Source organism: Epinephelus lanceolatus, chromosome 16 (assembly GCF_041903045.1).
Source record: "Epinephelus lanceolatus isolate andai-2023 chromosome 16, ASM4190304v1, whole genome shotgun sequence".
NCBI lineage: Eukaryota > Metazoa > Chordata > Actinopteri > Perciformes > Serranidae > Epinephelus > Epinephelus lanceolatus.
Genome location: NC_135749.1, coordinates 20,213,450 through 20,224,438, shown reverse-complemented (window position 1 = coordinate 20,224,438; position 10,989 = coordinate 20,213,450). Strand labels below are relative to the sequence as shown.

The following is a 10,989-nucleotide window of genomic DNA, read 5'->3' as shown; positions in this document are numbered from 1 at the left end:
CCACAAGAGTTTCACGAGGCATAGCGGAAAAGTATTAAATCAGAATTAGCAGAATAGAATGACACATAGACTGACAGGTCTGTCACTCAACGTCAGTACATGATATCCCTGTCTTTCCCCGTCTGACTTCATTCTCAACCTACATTAGAAAATAAACTTGGCAACATACCTTGAAATGTGTATAGTCATTAGGGCTGAGAATGTGTTACTGATTTACTGTTAAAAAAACGGGTAAATTGTGTCGTTAACGTAGACAAGTGGAGGATTAGCTGGGAAACATCACATTCATTCACTTTACATGGTGCTACAGTTACTGAATGATGTTAAATGTTTGCCATATGTGTTATGTGTCTTAATAAGTCATCATAAATCATCTTTAGAAGGAGCAGATGTTTACCTTAAGCTGGCTCAGGCCATGTTAAAGTTAACGATATTTTAACCTAGCAAGGCAAGCTAATTGCTAGCGTGCTCTGTAGTTTTCTGTGATCTTTCGAACTGTGGTGTATCATAATGGTTGTATGTTGTTGTTTTTTATTGTTGTTTGTTTATATGTTTGTTTTGCTTGTCATTGGTTTGTTTGGAAAAAAAACAAAAAAGAAAACTACAAAAAAAAACAACTGTCAGCGAGCTTCATTTAACAGATTAACACTTTGACAAATCAGGGCGCCGTCCGTTAGCTGGAGGTTCATTTCTTTTCCTCCCGTAGCGTTAAAACTTCACTGTCTTCCAATCACAGCGGTGCACCTGGACAGCAGCCCCGTCCTCCTCCCGCAAGAGTGGTAGCAGTCGATGTTGGGGTCCTGAGTGCCCCAAGAGATAACGTTATTAATGTTCATAACAAGTAACGGCCCGTGATCTCTGTATGGACGCGGCCCTTTTTGTGTTTGTAAACAATGATGATGTTTCTTTGTGGGCGGAGCTGAACCGGTGGCAGAAACAGCAGCTGTGTGAGTGCCAAATAAAATGTAAAAAGCACTATAACGTTTATATTTCTTAATCGATTGCAATGACTCATTTTTATATCCACGAATGTATGATCTACATGTAGTGGAAAAAAAAGTTTTGTCACCAGTTAATTAGAATCTCGATATTTAGGCTATAATCACGACTGCTCAATGCTCAGTAGAGAAGTGTGTTTTCAGCTTATTTGAATAACTTAAATATATATAATAATAATATAATATAATATAATAGTGAAAAATAAATTATCATAAGAATTGTAAAAACTCCCATTTGTTAAGCATGGATTTGGCTTATTGTCCTTGATAAATGTGGAGATGTCCCCATATAATATTAATCAATGTGGAAGTACAACTTATCAATGTGCTAGTATGCTAGCTACCTAATACTGTATGCTCATTAACACCTTGATCGTAACAAAGTATATTGACTTTCACCACTGTTTACTTTAGAAAGGCCACCGCAAGAAATCCTATAATATGTGTTTGGATTGGTTCACATCTGCATCCAGGCTGGGAAAGTTAAGGCACCCTAACATTAGTGATGTAGCTAACGTAGCTAGCGTGCTACCTATAGCTGATTGCTGGCAGCTAGAAACAAACGATGATCCATTGTCCGTTTATCAATTTAAATAAAGAACATATTTTCTTGTGGTGTCCTTTCTAAAATGAACAGTGGTGAAAGTTACTCCATTCTGTTATGATCAAGGAGTTAATGACCAGACAGCGTTAGCTAGCTAGTTAAAAAGTTGTATGTTACTTCCAAATTATATTACATGGGGACGTCCTTACAAGTATTAATCAGGGACAATAAGCCAAAGTATCCAACTAGAGTATCCAGCAGCGATTATATCTTGAATACTGAGATTATGATTAACTGGAGACAAAACTTTGTTTTCTACTACGTCGTCCTCTGCGACAGTTTTCTATAAAAATGAAGGTTATCTTAATCTGTAACTGTTATTCCTTTTCTGACATCCAATGGCACAAGACGATATTTTTATTCTAGGTATATCAACTGTTTCTCTCTGATGTCCACTGTTTTTCTGCCACCAGTATGTGCATGCAACTGCTGTGGCATCCACTCAAAATTGTTCTATTCACTGCAGAACCCTTTTTAAAATTTTGGCGGGAACAACTGGCATGGCCTTTACTAAATGGGACCCTTGACCAGATATCTGAATGAAAATGGGTTCTATTGGTGCCCACGAGTCTGCCCTAAACTTGAGAAGGATTGTTCACTGTAAATGATTCGTTCCTTACAATCAATGCAGTCATTCAAATTAAAGCTGCTGGATGTTTGTCTTTTAAGTAATTCGACAGCATAAAGATAAAAGAATTTGAAATTCAGTTAAGACATTTGGCTTTGGTGTGCTACCTCAAGATTTTCGTTGGCCCATCTGGCAGCCCCTATGAATAACTTCTGGGGCACAACTGAAGCTAATACTACACTTTTTACTCCACAGCAGTGTTTTTCTTACATTATTGGTTCGGCCTATTAGTTTGGCTCCCTTACAGATTCAAATTGATAATCCAAAATATAAATCAACTAATAAACTCATGTATTTTTATTAATTTAATTACTTGGTAAACTATAAAATTGATAAAATTAGCTCCACCTTTGGCAGCTGAAACACCAGTGATGCTTACACATTCATCACTGACTTTAATCCAGTAATATAATGTAGCGTACATCTCTCTGAAATGGACCAGTCTGCATTATGAGTAACTTACTTACTTACTTACTTTTACTTTTACTTTTACTTACTCAGGTAGCATGATTTTGAAAGGGAGACATACTTGTTTTCAGAATTTTTTACACAGTAGTACTGCTACTTTTACTTTTTCCACCACTAAAAATAAATTTTCACCAGCGCCACCAACTACAGCTGCAATAAGAAACAACCAAAAACTAATACTGAATCTATACCTCTCTGCAACAGTTTCAATAAAAACTGAATATTCTAACCTTCATGAAGAGATGTGATTTATTGCAGGGCTGCTGTATCAAACTGCATTAGTTTTAGCTTGGTATATCTAGGGAAACAGCAAGTAATTGCAGATTTTTAATTTGTGTCATCAGGATCACCTGTTTTCATTTTTGATATTCTCAACAATAACATTGTGGCAACAGTATTAAAACCATTTATGAAATGCACAGTAGCAGCAAACAAAGTCTCTTTTTGCCAGTCTGTTGAACATAGCTGGTCATAGATGCTGTTTCTGTTTTTGGAATTTGTTTTATGTGTTATGTTTATGTAATTTTTATCTACAAAGGAAGGCTCTGTTATTATATTCCTTCCCTGAGCAACTTCTCCCTCCATCCCACAGGAAATGGGCCCAGGCTGCTTGTTGTTGGGTCAGGCTTTTGTCACCAGAGGGCTCACTTTAAGAGAAAGCACAGGGAACGTGTTGACCTCCTCTGCCTCCTCCTCAGTGAAGTGTTCTCATTTTGACAAAGGGTGGCGACAAAGCTATATCACTATAGTACATTCAGCCTCCACACAGACTTCCCTAATTCCCTAATTCCCCGAGGCACAACTCGGCTGGCATGCTCAGTAATGCACACACCACAGTTGTGTAGCCAGCATGAATCGAATATGTAATCCATTTACAGAAGTGGAACCAGAAGACATACATGACACCACTGACCCAACTGTGTGTTTCAATTAGCCTGTTTTGTATCTCCCTTTATTTAAGGTAGTTTTTGTTCTCTTTCAATTGGTTGTTGTCAGAGAAATAATGTTTTGTTGCCATTTAAAGTTTTAGGTGAAAGGCCCTTTAGAGCCATATCTTGTCCCTGAATAGCCTGCATCACTAATATGATGTTAGCTTTTACCTTTTTAGTATCCAGGGGTAAAAGAACCATTCATAACTTAGGAGACAAAAAAACAAAAACCCTTACCATCAGAAAAATCTTTGACAGCTTTTTTTCTAATCATATTTTTATGAAAACAGTGTGTCTTTCTTTCTCATCTATAAATCATAGTAAAGAACAAGACACACCTGACTTGGTTTTACACAAAATCATTAACCAAAAATTTGTGGGAGAGCATTGTTTTCTTGCCAGGAATAGCCATAATTCTATAAAATATTTCCCCATTTCCATACAGGGAACAGTGTAGGCCTACTGATCAAATTTCACATTAAGCATAAAGACTTGAGCATTGTTCCGATCTTCTTGTTTAACTCTCACCTATAAAGTGTTGATTTGAGGCTATATTGAACCTGCCAGTGTGTAGATGCAACAAAGATTTTTGTCTGATCAAAGCATCTGTTTATAGTGTTGAAAGTTGAAATCTTTAGGCAGATTTTTTCTTCATCATAGCATAATCAAAACAAAGCAACGGAACAGAGGAAAACATTCAGGTTGGATTTAACATGTAGCACGTTGTTGCCAATGACAACATGAACACTCATGTAGCTGCATGTTTTGTTCAGCTAGTTTATGACAATGGCTCAGATTTGACAGACCAGCATTAATCAACTTCCCCACTCTTCCGCCTATTCCAGGATAATCTCATTTAGTCATTCACTGCTGATGTTCTTTCCACTATCAACGATTTATAATGAAGAGTCATCCCTGCTGCTCAATCTAATCTCAAAGCAGTGCCTCAGATATAAATAGAAAAACATGGCTTTGTTACACTTTTATTTAATGTCAGAGTCTTATAATATTTTCACCTGCATGTAAGGTCCAAGTGCCTTTAACACACACTGTTACCTGTAGCCTCTGTGCAATGACCCGTTAACCCTTTAGTATGAACTGTTTACTATGGAGAAAGAATTGAAGCATGTGCTCCATTTAATTACTGCAGAGGAAAAGGATAATAAGCTATAACATGCAGTAATGACATTCGAAAAATGAGCTGTATACTGCACATGCAGGGCAAATCTATAAGATAGAGTCTGGAGCGGGATTGTCTGCACACAGCTCTCAACATGGAGGTGGCTGAGCCGGCCGCTTGCAGCTAGCAGTGCAAACAGTGCTAAAAACAGCAACAATGCTGACAGTGTTTACTAAGGGGGAACCAAAGGGTGGGTGTTACATTTCTGCAACATAGTGTCCCGCCCCACGGTGGTGGCACAGTGTTGCCACCCGCCCTACGTTAACCGTAGGAGTGCACTAGCAATTAGCTAGCCAGTGGGATGCACAGACAAAGGAAGCATGACTTTGTTCTCTGCTCAGGATGGCATTACTCCACATTTTTAAATTTAGTTGAGTTGAGTTGAGTTGAGCTGAGCTGAGCTGAGCTTAGTTTAGCATAGTTTGGTTTAGTTTAGTTTAGTTTAGTTCAGCTTAGTATTGTTTAGCACAGTTTGGTTTAGTTTAATTTAGTTTACCATAATTTATCTTAGTTTAGCATAGTTTGGTTTAGTTTAATTTAATTTAGCTTAGCTTAGCTTAGCTTAGCTTAGTTTAGCACAGTTTGATTTAGTTTAGCTTAGTTTAGCATAGTTTGGTTTAGTTTAATTTAGCTTAGTTTAGTTTAGTTTAGCTCAGTGTAATTTAGCTTAGTTTAGCATAGTTTGGTTTAGTTTAATTTAGCTTAGTTTAGTTTAGCTCAGTGTAATTTAGCTTAGTTTAGCATAGTTTGGTTTAGTTTAATTTAGTTTAGCTTAGTTTAGTTTTAGTTTAGCTTAGCTTTGTTTAGTTTAGTTAAGCTTAGCTTAGCTTAGCTTAGCTTAGCTTAGCGTAGCTTATATAAGAAGGGACAATACAAATTAACATGGTATAAAAACAAAGAACTATTACAAAACAACACACACACACACACACACACAATAAAACAGGGCATGCAGTTTAAAAGACTTGAATACATAAACAAGAAATAATTCTAAATTATGAAATGATTTTACATAGCAAATAGTTGTTTTCGGCTATATTAATGCTCTTAATGTCACATACATGCAGCTCCTTTAACCTTTCCTGACAGGTTTTAAACTAGATTTGATGTTTTAATCAAAACTTAACAATTAGTTTAAAAAAACAAACAAACTTTAAAACAGGACTGATTGAATAAGGGTGAGAAAAACTGTGATTTTTGGTTGGAATATAAAAAATGACAGCAGAATAAAAGACCAAAACAAAAATAAACTAGACAAGCACGCAATTGGCCCATTTCTTACTTTTTCATGACGTGCTTTACAACCAACTAAAATCAGACAACAATACCAAACCCAACAGTAAAATTCATGTTCTGCTCCATAAAACTGCAGGTATGAGTTGCAGTAAGGAAGAAGGAAGGAAGGAGGTCAAAGTACAACAAAATACTAGACAGCACACTGAGAGCACATACTTATTTCAGGGCTTTGTTCAGGTGAGTCGTGATAACTGTGATGTGGCCATTTAAATTTGTTGTGTTGCTGTAGCGTCTAAAAAAAGTCAAAATGCAAAGAAATGTTGCACAATTGCTTCAAGTGTGCGAACTGTATCCTCAATTACATGAAGTTATTGGAGTTAAGGTTTACCAATTATATAAAAACTAATAAAAAATATACACCTTTGACAACTGATAAAATGTGACGGGGAGTCCATCAGTTGTTTTACAGTCCTCCCATTGCAGGTGTTTTCCAGTCTGAATATGCAGATAGAATAATATGACGGGGTGGAGCATGAATTCAGGGCGGGTGACATTTACATTGTTGTTGTTGTTGTCGTCTGCCCTTTGAGAAAATCCCATGTTGTGCAGCAGAGCAACCTGAACAACCTGAAGCTTTACTTTCTTACTGATATTCAGGTAAGATTTATTTTTCTCCAAATAGCTTAGAAAATGTAGAAATTTGACAAATAAGTAAAGTAGATTTTGCTGTTGTATGTATGACAATAGTTATTCCAAAGAAAACTGCTGTTGCAAAGCAAATCACTACTGTATGTGCTCTCTGCATCACTCTGTATCTGTAAAGTAAAATTTAAAGAATTTAGATATGGTTGTATAGTTCACTTTTTATCAATCACAAGTTAGAAAAATGGAAACTTTATAGCTCTTAAAGAGAAAAACACCCTATAGCTACTGTATCTGGCACATTTTGCTTAAAAATGTATTGTTGTCTTTTGAGGTGACATCTTTAAATCTTTTTCAAGGGATTTGTGCACATTTTTTGATGATGAAAACGTGCCGACAAACCCACTTTTTAACCAGTAACTTTTACCAGCATCCTTCCTGCCTTTTGCTCTTGAATAACAAGTTTTGGGTTGATACAGCTGCACAGTTAAATGTCAAATGATTGGCAATTTGGTTAATTAAAAATTGGCTTCCAAAGACTTTTTTGTGATTCAAAATTGAAGTAGAAAAATTATCTTCTGGTCTACGGTGATTAATATCCTAAAAAAAGAAATACCATTTTAGTGAGTGGAGAGTGAAAGACACCTGTATCTTACTATCAGCATTACTCAGATTTAATCAGATTAATTTTTTTTTTATTTTTTTTTTGTTTCTTTGGATGCTAAATCCAGTAAAATGCAAAGGATTTATTATTTATTCCATATTGCATCTAAAGCACATTTTCAAAAGTTTATCCTCTAAATGAGGAACAACATGTATGCTATCTGGTAGATTATGGCATATATGTCAGGGCTGTGCAATATGTTACATCAATATCATGATACGAGACCACGTATCATCTTAGATTTATAAGTGTTGTCTTTCTGGTTTTAAAAGCTGCATTACAGTAAAGTGATGTAATTTTCTGAACTTACCAGACTGTTTTAGCTGCTGTATTATTTGCCTTTACCCTCTCAGTCATTATATCCACAATACTGATGATTATTTATGAAAAATCTAACTGTGTAAATATTTTGTTAACGCACCAATGGTCAACCCCACAATATCATCACAATTTCAACATCAAAGCATTTGGTAGAGAAAAAAAAATAGATTTAAATTAAATAAATAGATTAAATAAATTCCTACATTTAACCCAGCCCTTGAAATGTCCAACAAATCAGACATTTATATTGTAGAATACTCAGTCACACACTTGATTATGGTTGGCAGTAAACTTGTATAGATTATTATACATCACATTGATGCAGATTGTATTATGTAGATTTTATTGCATTATAAAAATAGACTCTGGATGACTGTTGACAGGCTTCTCCACTTCAAAGGCTGAAATTAGTTTAATCACTTCATCTTTTTATTCATGTTTCCTTCCAGAGAAGTTCAATTCTTCGAGATCTAAATTGGATTATCTAACCCTGTGGGTAACACTTAAGTGTAATTTGTTTATCTGACAAGGCTAATGTACTTATTTACTCATAAACTGCAGCGCCTATTATGTAATAATCATTTCCTCTTTCCTTGCAGGGATAGATGACTGTCAGCTAATAAACAGACAACCAGGACTTACATTTTTAGTTGAGTATTGGCACCAGGAGGACTAACCCTCAACATAATTGCCTTCAGAGCAGCAAAATGTCAAACACTGACTTGGAGAGACTTGAGTTTTTCAACAGTATCCTGAATGGTTGCGGTGTAGGGCCATCCTGTAATAACTCTCTGATTTTCAACAACACATGTTTTGATAATGGGCTGGAGATTTTTGATGATGATGGATCTCCCTGGCTAAGGATAGTCATCTCTGTGGTGTACTTTGTTGTGGCTACAGCCGGAGTGGTGGGGAATTTATTAGTGATGTTCTTGCTGTATTCGACTCACACCATCACAACAGGCACCATCAACTTCTTTGTGTTCAACCTAGCTTTGGCTCATTTGCTGTTCTCCCTAGTCCTGCCATTTTGGGCCATAGACATTGCACTGGACTACAGCTGGCCCTTTGGCCGGGCTACGTGCAAGGCTGTGTCCTTACTCACTGGGCTCAATGTCTTTGCTAGCTGCTTTTTCCTGACAGCTATGAGTTTGACCCGGTACTGCTATGTGGCTACTGCTCTCAAACCCAGCACCTCCCAGTGCAGTAGATCTTGCACTTCTCCGGTGGCCACAATTTTTATCTGGGCTGGAGCACTCATAGCAGCGGCTCCCCGTGCAGTGTTTGCAGACCTGAAAAATGTAGGCAACGACACAGCATGTCTGCTCCGTTTCCCAGATGGTACAGCCTTGCTTGGAATAAACCAGCTCCTGCGAGTGGTGCTGGGATTTCTGCTGCCCTACGCCACCATAATCCTCTCCTACCTACTTCTGCTGCGCTTCCTCTGTCGGCATAAAGTGAAGGGCAGCAACTCTCGGCGAAAGACTGATATTTCAAAATCTGTGGCAGTGGTGGTGCTTTCATTCTGTGCCTGCTGGTTCCCCTACAATGTCCTCACATTTTGGAGTGTCCTGATCCAACTTGATATTGTTGGTATCAGCCCCTCATTCTACTCGGCTCAAACATACTTTTTCCCTCTGGCCAACTGCTTGGCTTTCGCCAGCAGCTGCTTTAACCCCGTCATCTACTGCCTGGTGAGAAAAGAATACCGTGTTGCCCTCCATAACATGATCTGCAAATTGAGCCTGGCTTTTATGTCCAAGATGCCCTATGGCATTAATTCTGAGGAGGCGTCGGGACAAACTGGGCAGCTGGCCATTCCACTCAATAACATGTACAGCGAGACAATCCAAACTGACACACGGAGCTATGCACCTCTGTCAACTCTTCCAGCAGTGGTGTTCACCCTGAAAAGCCACAACCAACACTAACTCTAACTCTTAACGTTTTACACCCATCCTTTAGTTTTAGGTAACAAGGATGGTATATCTGTCTTTTCCTCTAAGGATGTACATACAGTATGTATATTTCAGAACAAGCTGCACCACACACCTAAGCTTTTGTGGGTCTTGTATCGTACAGTTTGAGCTTTGTGAATGGGCTGCACTACATGGGTCTTATTCAGTGGAGGCACAATAGAAGTTTTTTAGGTAAATTCATTCACTAATTCACTACAAATTTAACTACAAATTTCTATGTGCAAGATTAGCCTTCTGTTACTTTTCATCTCCATCGTCTTGTTATTGTTGTATTATTAACATGAAATACTATTCGAAAGCTTATTATTGTATAAAACTAATGTACAAATGTCCACTACTGCAGTTTAGAACAAATAACATTGCTGCACTTTATGTCTGGATTGTGGTTGTCACATTTTTGTCATTTATTTGAATAGAAATTAATAAATAAAATATTCCTAACTTGCACTTTTTACTACTTATTGTGTTTTTGCATGTTACCCAGTCCCACAACAGGTTTGCTCCTTGTAATGTACAGCAAAAAATCTATATTTTATACATTATAAATAATCACACTTGTCTAGGCTGGAATGAAAAATATGAAGGAAGATGGAATTGTTGTATATTGCTGCAGTTTAATGACTTTCTACATTAAAATCAAAATTTTGTCATGTTAAAAAGTACAAAAAATATAATTTAACATCAAAAATAAAATAAAAGCTACTGTATGACCAATACTGTGAAAACAAAAAATCCCAATCTGCCATTTATTTTTCTGTCTGTGATCCCAGTACACCACAAGATGGTGTTGTTGTCCAACTCAAAAAACTGAAAGCAGCTTAACCTGATCTGACACACATTGATTGCAGCACAAGTACAATAGGTACATATAATAAAGTAAAATAATAAATTATAAGAAATATTCTAAATACAGTATAATAATATAGCATGAAAAACAATCAAGCATATAAGGACATTTGGTGCCAAAAATTAAAAGATAAAGTGTCTCAGTGATGTGGTTAAAGTGACAGAGATGGGCTAAATAGCAGGAGAGTCGTCAAGTCTATGTTAACAATGTAGGCAGACTAATATATCACATGCTTATGATATGATTAAGTAAAAGTACATAGTGTTTGTCTGTACTGATGTAGAAATATCATAGAAATAAAAATAAACATGTTATCATGATGTAAAAATCAGTGTAGCATATTTATGTATGTGTGTGCATGTATGTGTGTAGTATGACATGAAAGAATCATAAAATTGTCATAAAATATTAAAAAGCAATAGTATGTCATAAATAAAATCATCACAGTATAGTATGTCATTTTTTTTAAATCATAGTAAAGTGTCATAAAATT

The 10,989-nt window shown here is 36.5% G+C and overlaps 1 protein-coding gene across 1 annotated transcript; it reads left to right on the top strand.

Annotated features, from left to right (window-relative positions):
* The first annotated feature begins 6,591 nt into the window (after positions 1 to 6,591).
* Positions 6,592 to 10,021, top strand: LOC117264191 (relaxin-3 receptor 1-like). Its single transcript, XM_033638052.2, has 2 exons — positions 6,592 to 6,700; positions 8,270 to 10,021. Exon 2 carries the CDS (start codon positions 8,378 to 8,380, stop codon positions 9,599 to 9,601), a length of 1,224 nt encoding a protein of 407 aa, XP_033493943.1. The 5' UTR covers positions 6,592 to 6,700; positions 8,270 to 8,377; the 3' UTR covers positions 9,602 to 10,021.
* The last annotated feature ends 968 nt before the right edge of the window (positions 10,022 to 10,989 follow it).

Excerpts from the sequence above, each read along its gene's own strand:
- LOC117264191 (XM_033638052.2), top strand. The coding sequence starts at position 8,378 with ATGTCAAACACTGACTTGGAGAGACTTGAGTTTTTCAACAGTATCCTG.